At 34.8% G+C, this 26,125-nt stretch overlaps 1 protein-coding gene across 2 annotated transcripts; it reads right to left on the reverse strand.

Annotated features, from left to right (window-relative positions):
- Positions 1 to 2,966: 2,966 nt before the first annotated feature.
- LOC126969289 (P2R1A-PPP2R2A-interacting phosphatase regulator 1) lies at positions 2,967 to 22,908 on the reverse strand. 2 transcript variants are annotated; one of them, XM_050814673.1, is made up of 5 exons: positions 22,836 to 22,908; positions 22,301 to 22,482; positions 14,868 to 14,967; positions 11,428 to 11,621; positions 2,967 to 10,657 (listed from the first exon to the last, which is right to left on the reverse strand). In XM_050814673.1, exons 2-5 carry the CDS (start codon positions 22,405 to 22,407, stop codon positions 10,354 to 10,356), a joined length of 705 nt encoding a protein of 234 aa, XP_050670630.1. In that variant the 5' UTR covers positions 22,408 to 22,482; positions 22,836 to 22,908; the 3' UTR covers positions 2,967 to 10,353. The 2 variants fall into 2 exon arrangements, with proteins under 2 accessions (XP_050670630.1, XP_050670631.1); XM_050814674.1 differs by lacking the exon at positions 22,836 to 22,908 and having other exon boundaries at positions 14,868 to 14,964; positions 22,301 to 22,806.
- Positions 22,909 to 26,125: the final 3,217 nt, after the last annotated feature.

Genomic DNA, 26,125 nt, shown 5'->3' on the forward strand with positions numbered 1-26,125 from the left:
TATAACTTAATAGCAACCCAGAATTTATTATAAAATTTAAAAAATTACAATATTATTTTCAAACTATACACAGATAAAGAATTATTGTTATAATTCCATTTTTAAAACAAATTATCATAGGATTTATACACAGACTGTGGAAGTTGCATATACCTAATCTACTAAGTATATAAATATAATACATGAATCTGAATTTGAATTTTTTTGTGAAATTTTGTGCTTTGATACCACATAACACCATTCTACGATTATTAAAATTTTTGTCTTTTTGTTTTTGTACACACAAACGACTTACACGATCATAAAAAAATTGCAGTATAGCTAGATAAAGCCATAATGGGCTACTGTATAAAATAATAATATTTGATGACTGTATTGTGCCCGCTACTTAGTGCACTTAAATTAAATATAGCTCATCTTCAGGAAATATTAAAAACTTCGGAATAACACCCAGCCTAGGCTTAATAAAAAAAAAAATGCTGTGCCCGCTACAGATCGTAATAATTATGAGAAATAAACTCCCAACATCGTGGAAAATCAAAAAATTAGAATTACTTTGTGTGTGGTAAGAATATGAGATTACGTAAAACATAGAATTTAGGTTATATATTATGCTTAGATAATTAATTTGTCAAGATAGTCTCTTGCTGTTAGACAACCGATAAAAACAGGCCAGAAATATTAGTGTAGTGTGCGTGACAATTGACTTACACTCGCGATTTGTATGGCACTCTATGTTAGAGTGAGAGAGTTGCTCTAAATAGAGGGTAGTTCTAATCATAATCGTTTCTATGTTTTCACAGCTGTCATAGTCTATCTAGACGCATAAATGATCTAAGATATTATGTTTATTGCATTACGTTGGCTATAGTAATTTGTTTTATCATTCCATGTGTATGTTAAGTTTGTATGTATGGATGTAATCTATTTTCATTTCTATGATATGCATATTTTATGTCGAGTCACTATAAGAAACGTTATAATTAACGTGACCAGGTGTCCCGTTTTGAACGGGACTGTCCCTTTTTATAATTACGAGTCCCGGTGTCCCCGTAATGAACTCTGGGACGCAAAATAGTCCCCTTTTCGGAAATCGCGCGAAAACTTGAGTAATTAGTCGAGCCAGCGGACGGCCGCCGCACTTGCCGGACGCGAGCGAGCGGTGTGAGAGAGCGAGACCGCGCGTCAACGCGACCTAAGAAGACGTGATTGGCCAAGACGTCATCGCGCGATTCGCGCGCACTTTGTTGACATGTGTTTGGCAGATTTTATTCTCGCATATCTACGACTTCTCGTTATTTGTTGTTATTAGTTTGTTGTTACTGTTAATAGTTGTAGTCTACATGAGACACGAGACATGCGCGCGTACGAAATCAGAAGCTATTATTGTAAATGTTATGGCGCCTGCAGCGATGATAGAATTAAAAAATGATCTTGATAAGTCCAACTATATTGCAATACTAAACGACGCTTCAAACCACGGTAACAAGAAAATATACCCAATTGTAGTGCGATTTTTTCAACCTTACGTAGGTGTGCAAGTCAAAATTTTAGATCTCCAAGACCAACCAGGTGAGACTTCTGATATCATTGTCAATTATTTAAACCAAGTGTTGACCGATAATAATATGACAGCAAAAGTTGTGGCATTTTGTGGGGACAATGCCAATGTCAATTTTGGCGGCCCGGCTAGACGAGGAACTAACAATGTGTTAACGAAATTGCAATCATTTTTAAAAAAGCCATTAATTGGCATAGATGTGGCGCCCATGTAATTCACAATGCAATAAAATCTGCTGCAGACGGGCTACCTTTAGATTATGAAAGTATTATTGTGAAAATATATTAATTTTTTTATATTTACACGATTCGAGTTGAAGCTCTAAAGGAGTTTTGCACCGAAACTGGAGTGGAATATCAACAAATGCTCGGCTATAGCAAAACCAGGTGGCTTGCTCTTATCCCTGTCTTGGAAAGGGTTTTAAAAATGAATCAGCCATTAAAAAACTACTTTTTAAGTATTGAAAAATGTCCCCTGATGCTAAAAAACTTTTTTGAAGATCCCACAGCCGAATTGTGGCTTTATTTTTTACATGCTCAGTCAGCAAGTTTTCATCAAGCTGTATTGAAACTTGAAGGTCAGACTGTATCGGCAATTGAAGCGGCAAAAGAAGTCAATCAACTAAAAGACAATTTGACTCAGAAACAGACCAATCAATTTATTCCATTTACGGTCCGTCAATTCATGGTGAAATTGAAAAAAAATGGTACTGATATAGATGAAGAGTTTGTGAAAAGGACAGCTACAGAATTTTATAAAACAAGCTGTGAATATTTGGAGCAGTGGACTTGCTTTCTTACCAAAGAAATGGAGATATTTTATTGAGCAGTTTTAAAAAAGGTCCCTGAATGGGAAGTCGTTCAAAAATGTCTCGACATATTAATTGAAAAGGAATATATTGACTGCAATAAGGATACAGAGGTTTTTGATGAATTTTCATTGATTTCTAAATATATTACTTTGCAAAAAGTATCCGAATGGAACAATGTAAATGTTTCCGCGGAAACTCGTTGGGTGGAAGTATTCAAACACTTTCACGCTAATTATCTACAGCATGAAAACTTTTCTATATTAATTGAATATATTTTATGTTTACCTGCTACAAATGCACCAGTAGAAAGAGTATTTTCTATGATGAACAAATTGTGGACATCTGAGAAAACCCAGTTACAAATTTCAGTTCTAAAGGCGATGTTGATATTAACTAAAGTGAATATTAAAAAAACTTGCGAAGAATTTCATACTTATTTGAAATCGTCACCAGCTATACTAAAGCAAATTTGTTCTTCTGATAAATATAAATATAACTAAGCTAACTAACTGTATAAACACTTACTTTTTTGTGAATAAAAAAAATTAAACGGTTTATATTTTTAATGACCTGAATCATCAATGTCCCGTTTTGAGTCAAAAAATAAATTGTCAAGTTAGTTATAATATATGATCAAGAACATTCCTATCCTGAATATCTAGAATTATTTACTTAATTCACAATATTATTCATAGTTTAAATGTTGACTACTTGATCAGATAAAACTAATTTCTTCCGCGAATCTTCTTTAAGAAGGAAATAAGTGCCCAACATTCTTGCTTTATGTGAGACAGCTGGTCTCAAAAGTAAAATTGCCTTTTTTATCAAACGTTTTAAAGAAATTCTGAATGTTAGTACTTACAAAGATATCTACAGAAGGGAATGCTGTTGCAAGAAAAACTTATCAGTTTCATTGTGCTGCTCCTAAATCAGTATTTATTATATGCGTTGCACTAATGTATATTGGAACATGTTGCCAATATTTTACAATCGAAGGCTATTGACCACATACGTGAATCATATCAAGAGGATTATTACTCTTATAAAAGATCATCGTAGACAGAATATTTTAGATATTTCCAATAATCCAGATGAGGCTCCTTTGCACAGGATGCCGGCTAGATTATGGGTACCGTGAAGCAGTAATGTGTAAGCATTATTGTGTTTCGGTCTAAAGGGCGCCGTAGCTAGTGAAATTACTGGGCAAATGAGACTTAACAACTTATGTCTGAAGGTGACGAGCGCAGTTGTAGTGCCGCTCAGAATTTTTGGGTCTTTCAAGAATCCTGAGCAGCACTGCATTGTCAATTACCATCAGCTGAACGTCTCGTCCCTTATGATCATAAAAAAAATTAAAACGATCAGTCATTATTCTTTAGATTCCCAAATATCTGGACTCCAACAGTGTTTTTCTAATCAAAATTTACCAGCTCTTCGTGTACTGTCAATACATCCCAGTTAGATGTTAAATATGACAATTATTGATTTCAAAAATCGCAAGATTTCTTTCTCTTTTAGAGCATGGAGCGGAATTATGGTTTGGTAAAAGCTGTGGAAGAATAAAGGTATGGAAAGAGAAAGTCTAGAAAATTTGACTATACCAATGTATTAAAGGTGTCGAATACTTTTTTCGGCAACTAAAAAGCCACACTTATTTCGTTGGAACCGTGAACAACAAGTAATATAGAAAGGTTCTTTTCCATCCTGCGACGTGTCAAAACGTGGCTGAGGTCTACGATGACCGAAAACCATATAAACGGACTATGTATGTTAAGCGTAGGTACATCGAAAATTGTCAATAAAAAGAAAATATTGCACGATAAGATTTAGAAATAAGAATAAATCATATTTCATAGAGTTCAAATGTAACACCTGACGATGGAATGATCCAGTTATAAGTATTAAGTGTCGTATTTAAGTTAAGTAACTATTTAAATTAACAAAATTATGTAACCAACTTGACATTTTTAATTATTTTGCTAAATACATACATTTCAATTGCTAAAACGAAATGTTCTTGCCTCGTGTTCGCGTCCGAGCGTTCTAATAAGCGTATACAATAGACTTTGAACATTACTGCCACAAAATAAGGTGTTAATTTGAATGAATGTTATCCGAAGTTAATGTATACGTATATACAACGCCGCTCGGACATTTTTAGGCCACCTTTTAATAGGCGAGTCTAGTTGCTTATTGTACGTCAATAAATATCGGTTATTCACGTACACAGTTCATTATTTGTTCCTTATCTTCTATTAACATGCTGAGAAAAATTTAAGTCCAGACAAAGTAGCAGGCACAGCTAGTTTAAAATATATTTAGTTACATTAACAATTTGAATGGTGTTCAATAAAAAAAATACTTATAAGTTAAGAAAGAATGGAACACACATTGTAGGCCTCCGATATAGTCCATTATTGGTGGTTATTGTTTAAATCGGGTGGAATATTAAAAGAAAAATGTAAGCTAAAAATAACACACAGAATAAGGAGTGCTGATTGATTCAGATAGTTGGCAGACAAGAATCTCAAGACCATTAAAACAGATATCTCGCATAATATTACGCGTAGCTAAGAAGAAGCTAATTAAATGAGCAACTGTATTTTGAGAAATACATCTTAAAGGTTTGTTAATTCTAGAATCCTCCATCAATCATACATGTGAATGAAAAATGAGCTCATTCAGGCCGCCCTCTTGAGGTAATTCAATACATACCTACTGTACAATGTAAATTAACGAATACATTCTTAACAATGTTAGTTTGTGGAACTCAGGGGATATCTTCATTACAATATAAGTGTCTGTAATGTAAGATATTTTATCTACACCCATGCTTTAAATCCTCTATTAAAGATTCTGAAACAGTTAGCTTATTGCCAACATTAAAACATGTTCTAATAAACATTACATCATCCAAAAGAGTGTTGTAATGTTGTACTGAATTTCATAACAACACTCCTATGATTTTTTTTATCCCTTCAAAGAGTTTCAACAAACAGCCACATACTGATTACTTGATGCGTGGTATCTGTATGAATTTCAAAAAAAGAACATTTTCGTTTACGCGCGCTCCACACTCCCAGAACGTCGCGCACCGTAAAAAAAAAGTAGGTTATTCGAATCGCCGCCATTTTTCTTCAATATTTTTATTTTTTTTGTTCACAAAAAATGAGCGTTTCATTTTAAATTCTGCAATAGAACATTATATTCGAGTGAATTTTAATTATAGCACTATACAAAATGTAAATTACTACTAAAATAAATAATTATTTCATTAATACTTACTTTATTTGTATATAATCAGTAATGGGTGATATTAGGTTACTACTAGGACTGGTGTTTTAATGTTCGTTTCCGAATCTTTTAGAGGATTCATATTCTGGGTGTAGATAAAGTCTTGTATGCAACTGTTGATAATTAGGTATTAAAACACTCATGTGATACCATTATTGGATACCACATTCGTGTTTTAATACCACAATTTTAATTACACAACAGTTGCATAAATAACTATAACACAACGGATACATACTTTACAATATAAGGTATGTTACACAGTGGATAAAATGCTTCACTACGTAATAACACCAATATTGGCATCACTTATTATAACTGAAATAACATTACAAATTATTTATATATTCTCCATTGGATGTTGCTATTAAGCCAAGATTAAAAGTATTCTACAAGTGTTTGTCTTAAAAAAATGCTTATCAGAGCCGAGTTAAGAATAGTTTAAATTATTATTAGGAAGTAAAACGTTATTCGTGCAATATTAGCCTTTATAAACTAAAAAAAATAAAATTTTGGTATATTTGCAAGAAAAACATTTACATACTGTATAATAATGCAGTAGCACCTCTTAATGTGGAACCTAGCTAACTCAAAAACCTCCAATAATGTAAAATCTTCCCCCCAAAATCTCCATTAATCGAAATCTGGCCTGAAATATATATCGAAATAATTAGTAGGTATATTATATAATCGACTGCCGAAGACAGCAAGCGTCGCAAATATGTCGGTCACTTCGTCCGCAGGGCCCAGAGGCGCGGAGAATGTACAATACGCGCCTCAATAGAGCTACTGGAAACCACTGGCATCTATTTAGACTTCCACCACCAACAAAACTAAACTGACTTATTAAAAACATTCAATTTTGCAATTTAATTTATTATGACGCTTTTCATTGAATTTTAACATATAACACACTCGTCGTCGAATTCGACATGAAGACGAATCGAACGACGATCATTTTCTCTACTTCACCACGTACTTTACTAGAACAAAGTTCATTCTCATAGTAATTATGAAAGAATCTGCAAACCATAAATATAAACCTTAATAACTCCAAAACGAACAATAAAACATAAAATTATCATAAAATCTGTGACAACTCACTGTTGCATAACAACATCCAATGAAATCTACCAATATGGTATAATCAAAACAATACTTATTCAGTGAATAATGAACACAACGAAAACAATTATTACAAACGAGCCCGCTTAAACATAACAATAATTGATTACACAATTAACACATTTATACATGCTTAAAATAATTTAATTACATATGTGTACAATAAATGTGTTTAAAACGCGCTTATGCTACTCAAAGGCCCTATTCAGACAGGCGAATGATAGCGCAACGTTTGATTCGCGTCGTTCCTGGTTAGGCTTGTCAACAAGTTCAAAAACGTTATTGATAAAGCTCTTTAAAATATGAGCCATCTCATTTGTTTCGGAATGTCTAGAAAAATCTATCGAAAGTAACTCAAATACTATTAATATTTAAGTTATTTTGAAGTAGAATTAATAAAATGTATATAAATATTTTAATAACTTATTATAATCAAATAATTGTTAAACATAAAAAAATTAACACAATTTTTTATGTGTATATACATTCGATACATTTTTCTAGGCACGTTCCGAATCGAATAAGCCATCGCTTATATTTTTGGGAGATTTATTAAAAATTAACACGTTTTTTATCTTCTTGACTAGCCTAGTTGTTCTATCAATTATATTTATACGCAAATCTTGGTAACTAGCACAGTCAAATCGATGATTTTATTAAGTTCAAAGTTATCTATCAATACTAATGTAATAAATGTAGCTATTAATGCTATTCGCAATTAATTACTAAAAATAATAATATAATCAATCCATACAGCAGCATTTCGCACAATAACAATAGACGCGAACTCGACACAACGCGCATGTTTATTCGCCGGTCTGTCAGGGCCGTTCATTAAATAATTTCCTAGTAATGATATAAAATGAATGCATCAAGAAACATGGATCTTGAATTCTAAGGCGGGATGACGCGAGCATAACTGCTCCGTAAACTAATTATAATAATGGCTATATTCCCTTAAATATTAATCTATACACATCACCGCGTTCAACGGGAGAACGGACCTTAATATTATATTACTATAAAGTTGATGCTTTGGCTATAAAAGGGCACTCGCTTATTCCTAGACTAAGTCGTTTCGTGTTCGTAATTAGGAACTTAAGCCGCGGGCTACTCACTTACACCGTACTAAAAACCGCAGAAAAAATCTATTTTTCTCTCTGGTTTCCTCATTTGGTACAGAGGGAATATCTCTGTTTATAATAAATATTACCGGGTAAGATTTAATCAACGACAACAACACAATTACGTTATTTACCCACCAATACCAACCCCATAATTACCTCAAGTAGTAGGTACCTAGATATTTACGCATTTATATACGAGGGACAAAAATTTAAAACTTCACTGAATTCAAATTTAAACTTTTTAATAAAATGGCTGCTATTTAAAAGTTCATACCGTGTGATACAATGAATTCGACGAGAGAAACGATTTGCTCAATAATTATTACTACAGTCTTATGACTTATGAGGCAAAGCATTAATCAGCAACCAAGTTAATATGACTTCGATTGACATTTTATGAAGAAACCCCCAAACCGTCGCCACTGTTAATAACTGGTTGCAATGTATAATTTGCCTAATGATATCTGCGGAAGACGACGTTTTACGGCAACCTAAACAGCGTGAGTGCTGTCCACGACTTATAATTCGACGATTCACGGAGGAGGATCGACATGGACTGGATTGGTCCGTGAAACGCTTGTTGTACCGAAGGTACCAACAGGGGTGACTTGAACAATGTGTTTAATCAAATGCGATGTTATTAAGTTATTAGGACTTTCTTAAGACATTGTGAACTTTATTTAAATCTTCGCCGCCGGTGAACACCGCGCTTTCCGTTTGTCTACCGCGCACTAAGAGCGCAAATTCTCAGTGATAGACAAGACGGGACCGCGATAGAATCACCCTGATGACAAATTGATGAACTACGATGAACGAAGGCCGCAACACCGATTAATCGTTAGTGAAGCCGATGTAACTTTAACTTCGAGACTGTAAACATTTGTATTTTAAAATTTGCCAGCAAAAGTAAAAAAGGGGATAAGATGATTCATTGGAAGCATGGGTCAATTTATGCTGGAGTATCAAAAGACTAAATGGTATGTCAGTTTCTGGTGTTTGTTCATCATTTGCACTGGAGAAAGTTTGAAAGGAGAATGCTTAGTGAGATGAGATTAATGAGAACTTCATTGGCTTGCTGTTCAATTAATGAGTAAACCGCATGTCAGCTTTAAAATAATAAACAGTAACAATATTATCCCTCGCATTTTAAGTAAAAATAAATATCTGGCACTATAAAAGAGAGACAAAACGCTGCACGGTTTAGGCGTTGTATCGAGCATTATTTTTCTTGTCACACCTTTTCATTTGAAACTGGAAATTAGTTTTTGAATTTGTGTGACGTCACCCAGATTATTATGTGGATGACACCAATAAGGCTACCACCGCTAAACTATTGAGCAAATAACGAATGCATGATCATGCCACGCTTTCGTCACAATACAGTAATAGAACAGTACTTTATCTTCTTACTAAAGCACCCGAATCGACGCACGCACACATACACACGATTTACACAATCTTGGGAAGACAAAATTATTGAGTGCCACGCCGTGTACCGCCGAGACTGGTCGCTGTCCGAGTTAAATTAGGTTCGCCGCGCCGTCTCCGTCGTCAATCTTTTTGTATGTACCAACCCTAGCGTTCCGGCCAGACGTAGGTATAAATTTCAAGTACAGCGCTGAGTTACGCTACTGTTCTAATACTTGTATTGTGCCATCATCCCTATATCTCAAGCATTGTGTAGAACGTCCATTGTTGTCGCTGATGTACGAAGTATATGACTGAAGGAAGTCCACGTACAGGCAATAAATGGTCACGTGGTTAGAACTAGACATAAAAACTATTTCAATGGCAATACATTACAATAATACACTATTGACTTCTTATAAAAATTGCAGTTTCAGCAATTTGTGTGTACATCATTAAATTTCAAACATTGGTTCTATCGCATCGTATATTCGTTTCATTATCTGCTTGTATTTTACGTACAACGAACAACTTTTTGATGCGTTGACGAACAACTTTGTTTTGTATATTATATTTAAGTAAAACGCTCGGAAAGATTATTAAAAAAATGAAAATTAACTGATTCATCTAAAGTCTGGATGAATCAGAGAATAAACTATTTTATACGTGTCATTTATTACCTAGAACGTCGCATCCATTGCGTGATTTGTTTTAACTAAATTTGCACTTATCTATTTGTGTTCAGACTAGGACCAAGTTCCAATAAGGCTTCAAGTTCCTAAGCTGTTCCACATACAATGCAACGGTAGTTCATAACCCGGTCAAATCTAAACATATAGGTATATCCTGATAGTGTTGGACTCATCTAATGCTCTTATAACTTAGTGGAAATCGAACCAGCGACCCACATCTACATGGTGTACCAACAAGCCTATCGGGCTGAATGGCTTTGAACTGGAGTCTCCAATAATAAGACTAAACCATTCCAAAAATTTTGACTGTCTATTCCGTCACCTCGGACGGTAATATTAGCTGGGGCTGGAAGGTTTATGGTTGTCTTGATCATGGTTCATCGGCTGACTGCTCGGTGAGACCGGCCTGAAGGTGCACTCCAGGGAATCCGAGTCTGGGGTACCGGGGGTGGAAGGTGTTAGTCTGCCAGTGCACATACGTTTCGACATAGAGTTCTCAAGGTCTTCACAGCGTCGCTTCCCCACCAGTACGTTGGGGCGGCTGACGGGGCTGAAGCTGGACGCTCGCAGCGGGTTGGGCGAGAGACTGCGGCGGGTGGTGAACTTACGCGGAGGAGATGGTGATACCACTGTTGAGAACCTGCCCACAAATTTACACTTGAACAATGTGTAATTGCTACAATGTTAAGCTTACGTACAAAATCTGCTAACATCCTAACTGTAAAATTTATGTCCTAAATTTAGAATGAAGAATAGGAAATATGATCAATTGCATTAAAAATCACCTACTAAAACTTAATTTTTCCCAACTATTATGATTTTGATTTTTGTCAACAATGCAGTGGCACGTGTCCTCATTTAGCTTGTTTATTATTAAAACTAAAACGTTTTCAAAAATATCATCTTTTTGATGCTATAAAAGTGATAGCTTTGCAGTCAACAGCAACTGATTACGGTAAATAAATAATAATATATAAATTAAAATATGTAAAGTCTCGGTTCGGTTTTGTTTAGAGACTGACTCCAAGCAAAACCGAACAATACATCAAAATGCAAAACACCACCAGCGTCACGTTGACGTCTGGCATTCCACAAAGTGGCTGTGCGAGGCAAGAAATTTCTTGCAAAACGCGCGTTTTGTGGAATCAATTATGGGCTGCTATTTTCCCGAATCGGTACGACTTAGGGACTTTCAAGAAAAGAGATACTCCCACCTTGAAGGCCGGCAACGCATCTCTTGACACCTGTTGTTTCGGATGTCCATGCACGGTTGCCTCACCACTCTCTATCCCGTGAGTCTCTCGCCCGTTTGCCCCCCTTTATACAAAAAAACGGCAAAACTACTTGGCGGCAGACAATCTCGTCCTGGTCATAACGTTTTGTGGGTTAATATTTGGTGGGGTCGCTCACCTGGGCAGCCTGGTGGGTGAGTGCGCCAGGCCCGCCACGATGGTGAGGTCCTCGTACGACTGCCCCATCTGCATGGCGGTATGCACCTCCCTCTCATGCGCTACCTCCCGCGTGTTGCTCACGTCGGCGCATTCCTCTGCGCGCAGCTGATTCACGCGGGGCGTTAGCCGCCGACCGCACGCGCCTTGTGTCAACTATATTACACCACATTATTACTAGTTATGTAGATTTTCTTCAATAAAACAATTTTTACGTGCAATTGTAAATTTAATTCGAACTTTATGTATTTAATGGATCTGATAATGTATTGTATTGAGATGACTAATGTTGCCCACACGTCGTGGCCGAGAGAGCGATCAGGCGAGCCACCTCGCACATTTTCCCCTCTGGATCCTGGCTATGTGCTTGTGTCTCAAGCGTCGCGGCGATATGCGTGTGCGTTGGGAGCGCACACACGTTCCGATTTGTGGAGAGGAGCGTTAACACTAGTGGCGGATTTACCAGCAGGCCGAGTAGGGTGAAGCCTAAGGCGGCAAATTTTTTATTTCGATTTACAACTTGAAAAAAGAAATTATTATACACACTCAAAATACGAATTTCCAAAATTGGAGAGAGATTAAAATATTTAACAAAAATCGAAATATAGTCCTATAAACAGTGCTAAATAATAAATATTTCAATATCTCTGCGTAAACAATTGCTAAACGCTTTATTAATTATACAATAATGATCATGAATTATTAGAATAACACAATAGTGATTCGAAATTTAGCAATTTTTAACCGACTTCAAAAAAGGAGGAGGTCTTATCATGACTGCTGAAGCAACTTTGAACCAAATCAAACCAAAAGCTTATTGGTTTAAATTAATTGAATAACTGATATTAGAACGATTGCGACTTCGAAAATTTTTGAAAACTTGCGAAAAAATTCCTTTCACAAAATATGAAGTTAAACAATTTGCTGATTAGAAAATAGAAAAACTGGAAACGGCGGTAATGGTTATTATATGGGATGTTTTTTGGAGAGAATAAATAAACTGAATGTCCAAATTCAGACTTCTAAAATAGATTTAACTTCCGTTGTTGATCTTTACGAATCACTCCGTAATTTTTTCATAGTTGAACGTGAGAATTTCAAGTACTTCGAAGAAAAGGCGATCGAGTTAAGCTTATCGAAATAATATACAAGAGAGGTGAAAAAAAGACAACCATAAAGAAAAAAAAATATTTGAAGAAACCCCTGATGAAGATATTGGAATAGCTGCGAGTGGTTACTTCAGATCTAACACGTTTCTCGTTGTCATAGATAGACTCATATCCGAGTTAGAATAACGGCAAGAGGCTTATCACAGATTTAACGAGAAACTTTCATTTCTTCCCAAAATTTTATTACAAACAGTTCTTACCAACAGTTCTGACGGAAAAAGCCAGGTTTTTAGAAAAAATGTATCCTAATGATTTAGAAACAGACTTAACACTAGAATGACTTAATTTATTTAGCATCTCTCAAAGCAGGTCTAGAGGAAAGGACTCATCGGCGGTTTTCAACATTACATAATCTATAGTATCAACAACGGTTTTTTCGAAAGAAACGTAAGCTTGTTTTTTAAAGTCTACACCGCTTATAATAATGTTAATATCTTAAGCTGAATCTTTAGATAACATTAGTATAGGCATTAAAATTTGCAGATATATGAACTGAATTGAATTAGGACTCAACTTGTACTTCTGTTTGTACTATTGTGTATGTATTAGTGTATATATTCTCTGTTGGTGCAATTAATAAATAAATTATGAGGGTGGCATGTTCACTCTGTGATCACACCGTCAATAAATAAATAAAGATAAGAAAGTAATGCTGTCTTCAACAGTCCGTTCGTTGTCTGAATGCGCATAATGTGCCAGAAAGGATAAAAATATGTAGAGCCGACAAATAATAAAAAAATAATTCATTTCCAACAAAGAATTTAATATGAACGACGTTAAGGATCCTTAATCCTTATAAATGTATGATTCTAACTCGCACTTGACTGGCATTTCATTCATGCCAGTTTTTGCCACTTGCCATGCGGAATTCACGTTTCAGTGTCGGTTTAGACGCTTCTTGCTCATAGTGATGGGAAGGACCCACAAAAAAATCAGCGCATTCAAATGTACATATCACACTAAGTGTTCGGATTGCGCAATGATATGTCAAAAATTACTTTATTTACGGCGTTTTATAGGAGATAGGAATGTGATATACATATTATTATGATAACACAATCAAATATCGCAATTGTCTCGCATTATTTGAGTTATAGTTTTAAACTTTCGCAAACATTTGCAAACATTCAGCAGTGCTTCAGTGGCTAAGCTTAAATTTCGTTAATTTAAATAAAAAAAGTGATATTGTACTATACGTTAAAGACGTGACACAATGGAATGGTAAAAAAAATATGGTTCCAGAATAATTTAAATTGTATATTGTTAGTAATATAATAAGTCCACCTGCCTTCAACCAAAAACGCATTAAAATCCCTTCTTACTTTCAGGAGATACGATGTCACGGACAGATTTTGTGATAAATATCAATTTTTAGAAGTCACTGACACCAAACTTCCCTTAATAGTTAGAAGTTAATTCATATGAAACAGTTTGGTTTTATTAGTTGTCGTTTATTTACGGATGCAGGTGTTGATAATGTGGATTTTGAGTCCTGGGAGGAATTACAAAATGCGTTTGGTATGTTCTGTGATTTATCTAAGGCTTCTGACTATTTTCAACATTCAGCGCTGGTCAGGAAGATACGTCAGTATGGAGTAAAAGAAACTGCGCTCGATCTACTAATGTGATATTTAAATAATAGAATTCAGAAAGTCGACGTAAATGGCAGGCAATTACCTGGTACCCCCCACAATATGGGGATACCACAAAGGTCTATACTTGGACCGTTCCTCTTCCTTATTTACATTGATGATGTGTTACGAAATTCAAAAGAATTGTTAGAAATTTTAATGTGGTAAATGCTATCTACTATAACAAGATGAAAAATCTGATAAGCTCAGATAATTTACACGTCTAGATAGAGCCTCGTGCTGTTATGCAGCGCCAACAGGCCAGTTTTATTACTGTAGTGTGCATGACAAGCTACATCTTGACTCGCGATATGTATGGCACTTTGTTTTAGTATGCGTTCGTTGCTGAAAATAGAGGTTAACATAACAATTCGCCGCTATTTTTTCGACGTCTTCACAGCTGTCACATACTATCTAGACGTATAAATTATCCCAGGCTGATAGCAATAGTAGAGTTCTGCCTCGAGAAACAAAGAGACCTTAAAACTGAATTTATGGAAGGAGTAGTGCATGCACTTCCATAAGAAAAATACAAGAGGATCCCACTAAAAATAAGTCGCCCTCCTGGCCTAGTCCTAATCCCTGCTATAATATGGACTTACAGGTATATTGATAGCAGCTGATAACGGACTGCAACTAATGCTGTTGCTCCGAGTCCGCGGCAGGCTATTGTTGGAAAACATGCTGAAGAATGATGTACTTCTGGAACAATGATATATATATTATTAATTTAATATAAAGTAAAGTAAAGTATGTATTTATTCATGACAACACATTATATACATAGTAAATTTAACAAATTAAAAATAGGATGTCATGAAAAAAACCCACTCAGCATTATTCGAATTGAAATAAGGATCACCCCAATTCCAACACTGATTTTCAGTAGGTACCTACCAAGTCGACCTGTTGACAGCAGCCGTAGACAACACAGTTACTTTTGTTATAGTAGTATAGTACAAAAAGAGAAGAGACTAAAAAGATTGAATTATAATGGGAGTTTTAAAAGTTTATAATATTAAGTAAATATATATATATATATATATATATGATATATGTATTTTGTTTTTTTTTTTAATTTATTATTGAAGCTGTTTATTTTCTGGTTATTATTATTTCTATCTCTCTGAACACTTTTGTTTCTCTAATAGAAGATATTTTAGTTTAATATATTATTTAGTTTTTTTATTGGGTTAACAATTAAAACAATGGTAGATCTTCATAAGAACCGTTTCAATTTGGTTAGTTGCAGTAATAAAACTGATAACAAAATTTTATAAACGATGCGGGACTCGAACCCGCGACCTTTCGCGTTCCATGCGAGCGCTCTGGCCTGTCAGGTTATCAACTGTAAAGTAGATCCTGTAGATGAAGCCACAACCTGAGAGTTGAACAAAGCATGCAAGATTTCATAAACGATAAGTCACTCCAACGGTAGGCTCAGTTGGACAGAGCGTTCGCACGGAACGCGAGAGGTCGCGGCTGCGATACCCGCTTCGTTCATAATATTTTGTTTTCAGTTTTACTAATGTAATTAATCCCAGAAGTGAGGGTAATCACTATAAAAACATAACAAATTGTTTAGGTGCAGTAGCTAACAACTAAGAGCTTTAGGTGGTGTGGTGTTATAGTAGTCTATGTGACTATATATGTATAATGAAGGGCGGGAAGGTTAAAAACGTATTTTTGAAACGACGACCCTTAGCTGGTCTTCGACTGCGTATATCGACTTCTAGAAGTCTCCTTCTGACAGTCCATACGCTAACACTCACATTTCTAACATCTTCAAGATTGTTTTTGATGTTATTGTAGGTAGACTTCCGATTTCGTAAAGCTTAGCTCACGATATATCCCGGTCCTCTTTTCAAAGAACTGGTTTCTTGAAACCTAGTCCAGGTCCTCTGAACAGTGGAACGACACCTAAGCGTTCCGACATATAACATTGAGTACATCCTTCTTGAAGAAGAGTCACTATATTACCAGCGATAAGTAATTATCTTGTCTGCCATACGATATAAAATTTGTCACGAAAAACCAATTTAACATCAACATAAATTCATTACAATTACAAAAAACTCTTTTTAAACTGCACAATATCAACCCCGAAAAACTTTGGGCAAACACTCGAATCCAATAGAATATTTTTAAATAACTTTGAAATGTTCAAATTTGGAACATTTTATTTTACCTGCCAGTACTTTTTAATACGTAGACAATTTCTAAATAGTTGCATGCATAGAAAAGCTGTTTTCTTTAACATTTTCCATAGTTGTCAGAAAATATTTTGGTGTCCGTTTTTTTCTGCAATTCTGTTTAGAAATACTACAATCTTAACTCTTAAACATCTTTCAGGAATTTCACTAAAAATAATTTGTAAAACGATAAAACTGTGAACGTTAATTACAATAGAGTGGCAAGAGTTTCTTTTTACTTCTTCTCATTAAATCTCAACCTTTTACGAAGTGGTGGTAAATAGTAAAACGTTTAACTTTTGAAATTAATAAGTGGCCTTTCCCTTGACATTAATGAATAAAGTGATTTTGATTTAATTTAATACTTTTAATGTTTATACCCATACATATAAGTTAAAACTATAGATACCTTCTTGTACTAAAGGTCTGGTAAATGAAGCTTCTAAGCCAGGGGTTAGAAAGTAGTTTTAGGTGGGGTCCGGACACTGTGGGAAAATTTTAACGTATAAAATATAATAATGAAGTGCTATATATTTACTGTATGGTTTCAAATTAAATCAGATTTATAAAACACATGGCCTAAAATTAATGTGAGAAACTGAACCGACAGTCTTAAGCCAGTTTTTTATAGTTCGGTTTGCTCTTCGAGAAGAACAACATATTCGAATTAAGTATGTCTTCTAGGGCGTTAATCTCGAACCCATATTTGTTTTTCAAAAAATTCATCTTTGAGAATAATATTTCACATATGTATGTCAATCCAAACATTGTGGCGAAATTGGTAGAGCTATTTTTATATAATTTTCATATTTTTCTTTATCATATTTAGCTTTAAAATATTAAATAAAAAAATAAAGATATAGTATACACAAGGGTGCACATAGTTCGACGGACAGATAACCGTTGGGGCAGAAACCTTCAATAGCGACCACGTACTGGAAGACGCAGTATTGTAGGCTAATAAGATAAGATGGACCGACGATCTGGTCAATATCGCCGGAATACGAAGGATGAGGGCAGCACAGGACCGCTCGTTGTGGAAATCTTTGGGAGAGGCCTTTGTCCAGCCTGGCTGATAATGATAATGATGATCAGGGGCGTGCATATGATATAGGCAATTAGGCAGTGCAGTACAGTTAAAGTCAATTTAGTTAATTTAGTGGCGTTTTTTTATTACCAAACTTCTATTGAACACCCACTCCACAATTTTGCCTTACACTAGATACTAAATACCTGCGGTAAGCAATCTTTGCTTTTTCCAAAGCTCAATAAGACACTGTTGACATCGTGCGCGTATTTAAATTAACTTTATAAATAACCAAGCGTTAAAAGTAGTTTAAAAAGTGCAAATACATATAAAACTAATATTAACATTCTTGGGTAATATAAGAACTAAGTGTTAAACCTACTAGCATTAAAAAGTATAAAATACGATACATCAAAAGTGGCTCATAAGCCGTTCAGAAGTGGGCATCAAGTCGTGAACAGTGAAATATACTACTGTTGTGTGTGAATATTCATCAAAACTAAGATAATTACCTATTTTCAAAGTAGAAATACCAATTCTATTCAAAATCCCATGTTAATGGTCCATATGCCATTGTTTTAAAACAATAATTGTCAACTATAAACTAATGACAAAACTACTTGAAGTTTCTGACCTACTACCCAGTACCTAGTTACTAACCCTGATGATGATACAATATTTGGCGGTCCGAGGTTCGACCTATCGCAGTCCACCTGTTGCCGATAACTTAAACACCTAAACTTATCTAAACCTTAAACACTGACTTGAAAATACAGTGAGCAATTATAAAGGTCTTATTCAAACATTAAAATAATTATATATATTTAAAAGCATCACATAAATGTAAAGATTACACATATAATAAACACACACCTACAGCATGCATTATCAAAAATAGCTTTGTTATCAAAACACATACCAACAGCACAATAACATTAACTACAAACATTTAAATAATATAATTGATTCACAATAGTCTTTACTTCACTATATACTATTACTTCAGTTATTTATATAGTTTGCATTATAATAATAATATTGACACACTTTTTACACAAATTATCTTGCCCCAAATTAAGCATATATAGCCTGTGTTATGGATTACAAGACAACAATATATTTAATACAATATACTTACTTAAACATACATAAATTCATATAAACATACATATAAACACACATTTAAACATCCATGACTCGGAAACAAACATCCATATTCATCATATAAATGCTTTCACCTACCGGGATTCGAACCCGGGACCTATTATGTTCTATAGTATATTGCTATGGGGTAATGCACTTATGATTTTTGTGCTGCAGAAGAGGGCTATTCACGCGATTTATAACAGGTCCTAAAGAATCATTGAGAGCAAAATTTAAAGAAATAAACTTTTAACAGATGCCTCTATAATGTTAACACCAGGACCAAATGTGAACCTATTATGTCTACTACTCGGCTTAGTCTACCAGTAGGAGACTCCCTTGCACAGGATGCCAGCTAGATCGTGGAACCACAACGGCGCCTATTTCTGCCATGAAGCAATAATGTGTAAATATTGGCTGGTGAAATTACTGGGCAAATCAGACTTAACATGTTATGTCTCAAGGTAACGAGTGCAATTGTAGTGTCGCTCAGAATTGTTGGGGCTTTTAAAGAATCCTGAGGGGCACTGCATTGTGATGGGCAGGTCGTATCAGTTACCATCAGCTGCACGTCCTGCTCGTCTTGTCCCTTATTTTCATAAAAAAAATCGAATTTAGTCTTTTGTGGAGCGAGTGTATTACGAAATTCTACACAATTGTTAAAAAGCGTTTGTGTTGTAAAGGTTACTATAACATACATGACTTTCTTAATTATACCACATATTAGGAATGGAGAGATCATCCTCAGGTTATTAAATATTAAATTTTATTGTATGATATTACATTGTCACCATATTTTTGTTTTCTCAGGTCTGAGGCATACTATTTAAAATGAGTGGTAGTTTTAGACTTTCAATAAGTGATATCATATCCAATTTCAAATATAAATAATAATATTAATATGTATATATAATATCATATCAATAACATATAAATCATTGCATTAATTACACACACATTTCAAATTTTCCAACATGTTTGAATTGCTTTCTTATGATAGACAATAAGTAGGGGGCATATATTTTATTAGAGGGGGCAACGGTTAAGAGGCTCACGGGATGGGGAGAGGTGAGGCAACCGCCCATGGACATCTGCGAAACCTGGCGTCTAGCGTTTCCAGCCGTTAAGGTGGTAGTATCCTCAATTCTTGAAGATCCCTGAGTCGTATCGGTTCGGGAAAACATTAGCCGGTAATTGATTCCACAAAGTGGTTAAAAAAACTCTCCGTGATATTAGTAGCGCGTAGAGATATGAAATCTAATATATAATAACTATATATTTTGGTTGTTATCTGCGTACAAACGATACCAGGGGGCAAAACAGAACTCAGAATGACAATCACATAATCCTATCACATACAAATTTTCGCCAAGATCGTTCAAGCTATTTTAAGTTATAAAGGACAAGTAGACACATAGACACACACATTAAAAATAGATAGGATAAGTGTAATTGAGTCGCAAAACGTTTCTTGAAAAGAAAAACATCGAACATAGAAGATACGCTAATCGTACGTGTTGCTAAACAAGACCCATTTAAAGTCTCCAACCAGATTAAAAATGAAAGTTTTTCGCCTGATGACCCTAGAAACATCTCCTCAAAACTGAAACGCCGAAGATTAGTAGAAGCCAAATTGTTTGGGAAGGTTTCACGAAAGAAGAAGGTAACAACACCGAAAAAAGGGTTAATAAGGAAAAATATATTAATTGGACGGTACGAGAATGGAAAATAGTTATATTATATTCAGATGAAAAAAAAATATTCAGACGGATAGGGCTATGTTAGACCTCTGGTTTATTAGATGCTTTTAATTATAAATACACAAGGAGCATAGTTAAGGTGGCTACAACATCAAAGTATGGGGACAATTTTCCGGATGTGGAGTTGCACCTATTCGAAAGATTGTAGGTAGAGGACATAATGATTTCCTACTCTGACGACCATTAATCTGTAACTTGGATCTTTCATGGTAATGACCCTGAACACACGCCCAACAGTGTCAAATGCCTTATTAGGGAACAGTGTACTTCTGTCTTAGACTTGCCTTCAAATAGACGGGAGTTTAAACCCTTTTGAAAATCTGTGGTATATCGTTAAAAAGAAAGTTTCGAACAAACGCAACTCCAGTCAATAAGAACTCTTTGAAGCTTTTGTGGAAGAATGGAACTCAATCCCCTGCCATGTCATTGCAGAGCTGTCATTAACAATAAAGCCTCCGCAGTTAAATAATAATTATAACAATATTTATTCGCCTTTGAACAGTATTATGTAAGCAATATATTACAGATTACTTATTCTTAAAAATGATATAAGTTGTTACTGTATTATTCTGTTGTTTCTTATTAGATGTCCATTACTATTGATTTCTAAAAAGACATTTAGCTGTTTGTACAAAATTTTATGTTAAAATGGCAGTTGTTAAGTAGTATTTTTGTTTGTTTTTCTAATAAATGATAAGGCATTAAATATATTTTATGCAAATTGTTGTTTCATTTTAATTTCCAAATAAAAAGTGCTACTACAAAGTTGCTACAAATCTTGTATAATGTTTAAGCTCATGTGGTTGCCCCATTTAGTACTCTTTACGATACCTAGAGGAACAACAATTGAGCAACAATTGCCAGTACAGTTTCCGTCAAGGTCGCTTTCCTTGTGATATTTTTGTACAATACCTACCCATAAATGGGAACGAGGGGTTGATTCGAAAGCACAGACATTAGCAGTGAGTCTGGGCATAACCTTTGATCAAGTTTGGCTTAAAGCACTCATAGCTTTTTGGCTGATCGGAGCACCAAGGATTTCATTGACTGTGTATGCTCCGAATTAAAACCCATAAACACTTGACCAAATATTTGCTGCAAATTATCACGAAAAATTATAGCACAAATAGCCTCCGCAACTTAACCAAATTGGTGCTAAGAAAAGAACATATTGCTGATAGTATCCAGGTTTGTGTCTGTATGTAGCATAACTAAGTACAAATTTAAATTTTTATTTGTATAAAGTTTTAAGACTTAATTTTCAAAGCGAAATGAGGATACCTTAATACTGGCATTTATAATTAAAAAGGAAAATATTTAAATCACACATTTATCCTTGAGTGAAATGAGGCAAGATAAAAATTTAATAAAGGAACTTAACAAACTGATTTTTTTGCTTGTCTGATTCCAAAAACATTTATTGCAAGTCTCTGAATGTGAGTGGGTACCATAGGAGACTATTTAAACCAGACCAAAACTTAACAAATGACTTGCAAATTATTATTATGATTTACCTTACAAACTAAAAAATTTATAACATGCTAAATGTACAAAAAATAGATCTTATTATGGCAACATTAAAACAAAAAGTTTATTGTATCTACAGGTAATAGTTAATTAACTATATATCTACCTATAAAAATAAATAATTAAATAGCTATAGGCGTGTTTTATATGATATTTTTATGATTTTTATGAACTAATTAGCCAAAAATATAAACAGGTTACAGAGGATTTAACATCAACTTATGTTTGTGTATCTATAAACGATGTAGTCCAATTAGCAAGCAAGTTATTTCATGAATAAATACGCACATAGCACCCACGGGCAAATTCATCAGCAGCTGTCAAAAATAGTCAATCAGTGCAGCAACTTAACAACAAGGTACGTAGGAGGTGTATCAGTACATTACCTGGGAGTAGCACTAGTAGTGGGCGAAGTGGCTGTTGTTGAAACTGCCTCGTTAATCAGAGGAGCACTGCTGCACCTTTTCAATATGTTAGGAGTGTCCACATCCATTATCTTACACCGAACATTCAATGACGTTTCGTGTTGTTAAATCGCATGGAGCGCCGATCGCCGACACGATATCAACTGTTTATATAACACTGTAAGTGCACTTAACTAACAACTAAAACACTAAATACTCTACTAAGTGGGATACACACATGTCGTTTTTCATATATTTACAAATAAATACCTAGTAAATAAAAAATCAAAATCTACTCTGAAAAGTAAAAAGGCACGAAGCAAGCTGAGCTGACCTGTCAGTAGAACGTCAGTACTCAGTAGTATGGTAGTATCCTACGAATGTCAAATTATTTGTCAAAGTCGGTTGGTAGGTACTAAGGTACATAAACTATATAGGTACATATCTATGAAATTTAATGGGTGTTTTGAATGTCTGTCATCAATTTCGTTGAGTTTTATTTATTTAGACTGTTTACCTATTACAGCACTAGAGCGCATTATGCGGCATAATGCTCAACGTTGAGTGTTCCAACTACAGATACGCTTCGCACAATCGAGCACTCTCAAAAGTACTGTTTTTGCGTGATGCGTAAAATAGATTCCAACTCAGTTGCAGAAAATAAACGTGTTTTTTCTATTAGTTGGCATTGATCCAAATTATATTTACTACCGGTAGTAATATTGTTTATTGTTGAAAAATTTTTGAAAGCTTTCGTTTCGTCGTATTTCTTAGAAATAATAAAACTTAATTCAGACTGTGTTAAAAAAAAGAAAAGATGGATAAAGGTACAAATTACAAAAAAATGATTTAAATATTTTTCGTTTATTGTATCTTAGTTTGAGATGATGGTCTTGTTACCAATGCTCTAAATAAATAAAACTAAAACTAATGAAGGTTGACTATTTAATTTTATATACCACATTTAAAATGAGAATAGTTTTATTTTAGAATTCAAAACACCAATTTATTGAACAGAAATATACTTTTGTCAACATTGCAAAAGCTTTTGTTTCGTCGTATTTTTTAGAAATAATAAAACTTAATTCAGACTGTGTTAAAAAAAAAGGAAAGATGGATAAAGGTACAAATTACAAAAAAATTATTTAAATATTCTTCGTTTATTGTATTTTAGTTTGAGCTGATGGTCTTGTTACCAATGCTCTAAATAAATAAAACTAAAACTAATGAAGGTTGACTATTAACTATTGAAGGTTTATATACCACATTTAAAATGAGAATAGTTTTATTTTAGAATTCTAAACACCAATTTATTGAACAGAAATATACTTTTGTCAACATTGCAATGGCTTGATCGAATCATGAGCATTAGTAACAAGACCATCAGCTCAAACCAAAATACAATAAAAGAAGAATATTTAAAAATCATTTTTCAATATGCTCGATTACCTGAAAAATCTCCGTTAGATTTATGGGCAAAAAATTATTGATGTAGACTTAGACCTCCATTTTATGAGTACTTTTTAATAAATTTCTCTTTATCTCTTCGGTTGAGTTTCAAATGATAAACAAAATAAATAAAATTATGTTTTTGGTTCCAACGTATTCGTTCTGGAAATTTTGACCTTCAGAACAAGTGCCGTAGACGACCGGAGAACGAAGTGGATAGTGAAAAATTGAGAGAGCAAACCACAACATGCGTAGACTGCTGATACATTGCTTTACAGGCATAACAATGAAGGGATTTTAAATCGGATCATTTACATTACGTGTCACCTGCCTGGAGAACCTGGAGAAGCAGTTTTACCAGTGGGAGGCTCCTTTGCACAGGATGCCGGCTAGATTATGGGTACCACAACGGCGCCTATTTCTGCGGTGAAGTAGTAATGTGTAAGCATTACTGTGTTTCGGTCTGAAGGGCGCCGTACCTAGTGAAATTACTGGGCAAATGAGACTTAACATCTTATGTCTCAAGGTGACGAGCGCAATTGTAGTGCCGCTCAGAATTTTTGGACTTTTCAAGAATTCTGAGCGGCACTGCATTGTAATGGGCAGGGCGTGTCAATTACCATCAGCTGAACGTCATGCTTGTCTCGTCCCGTATTTTCATAAAAAAAAGGAAAAAAAAAGCAGTCAAATCATGCCCAAACAAAAATTGACTCAAAAAAGTGAGTGTATGTTGGACTAGTGCCAGTGACATTCATTATAGCTTTCTAAGATCTGGCCAAACGATCACAGGAGATATCTTTTATCAGTAACTGCAAACAATCATGAAAAAAATTGCTGCTAAACAACCGGTCTGGCCAATCGCTTTAGGCCAATGCTGCTTAAGGACAACCTTAAACTACACACTGCAACATACGGGCGCTAAAGTAACTTTAGGTATGTTACTCCCATAGAAAACACCGATTTCATAATAATATTATGTACGATTTATCTTATACTTTTAATATCTTATCTTATATTTTTTATGGATTACAAATCAATCGATTCTATCTAGACGATATAAAATTTTAGAGCAAGAGCCCACGACGGCCTGACCTTTGTTATTTTATAAAAGTTGAAAGTTATTCTGTGCATGTAAGAGCGACGAAAGACTTTAGAGTTTGGGTTGTGGTTACTTGGGCAGGTAACAGGTACTATAGGTTATAAAACAGTAACTACCTACTTGTAAAAATTGTTAAAGTATAAGGCTCATTTTTTTTTATTGAAGTGAAAACTTCTTTAGCGGCGTTGAGCACTTTTCTATAATGTTACTTGGGCACTATTAAAAAAATGTCACCTCAATAGCCGGACAGCTTTAATGGTTTTTAGATATTGCCAGACACATTGAAAGTCCGCTGTAGGTGCTTAGCACGAATGCTTAGTCGATGACAATCTTTTAAAATATCCAATAAAAAAAATAACTTTATTACATTCATAGTCATGTTATAATACAGTAATTATTTTATTATTATAAAATGACTTATGCTGGGGTATCTCAATGGATTTAAAATATGTATACATTGGTACAACTGGGCCATCGAACGGTCCGGTAGACGACTAGCACCACACCACAATGAACCGTCAACGAAGGGTTCCGCACTAGCTGCACTGCTAAGGTCTTCCAGATACAGATCTACTATAGATTTTAATTTTATATAAAGTCAATTTTTATATAAAATGTACGGGACATCGAACGGTACGGTGCTCTTACTGATTTGAAATCTAATTCATGTTCTAATTAAGCATCAGAATTATTCGGGACCGAGTCTCATTATGCTCTGTAATTGGAAAACTACCTGTGTGGAGCGCGCGAATGAGGCGCCGCTACCAGTAGAACCACCAGCCACCCTTGCCACGTCCCTCTACCCCCGCGCTCACCTCACCTCCCATACCCGAGTTTTCACGATGATCTCTTATCCCCGATACAAAGTAAGCGTTGGAATTTGAATGAAGTCGATTTCACTAGATTATATCATTTGTTAGGTTCGATAGACGAGTGAACTGTACAACTCAAATGATTTAAACATTAGTATACTCAACTCATCTTACAGTTAATTTTATGTAAGATACACAGTCCTAGGCTCCTGAACTCAGTATAGTTGTAATATGTCCCAGACGAATACGTAGAACATCGGTTGCGACTGGCGACTACTGCTGATGGTGGTGCCTCGCGCACGCACGGACCTGCTACAGCGCGCACCACTCACACGCACACAGAACTCTATTACTCTGATGAGGTGATCAACGCGATGTCCGAACAATTAGACATCTTCTCGTGTTCGCTGAGTGAACTCACTAGAGCTGCTTAATGCACCGTTTGTG

This window comes from Leptidea sinapis, chromosome 17, assembly GCF_905404315.1.
Source record: "Leptidea sinapis chromosome 17, ilLepSina1.1, whole genome shotgun sequence".
Taxonomy (NCBI): Eukaryota; Metazoa; Arthropoda; class Insecta; order Lepidoptera; family Pieridae; genus Leptidea; species Leptidea sinapis.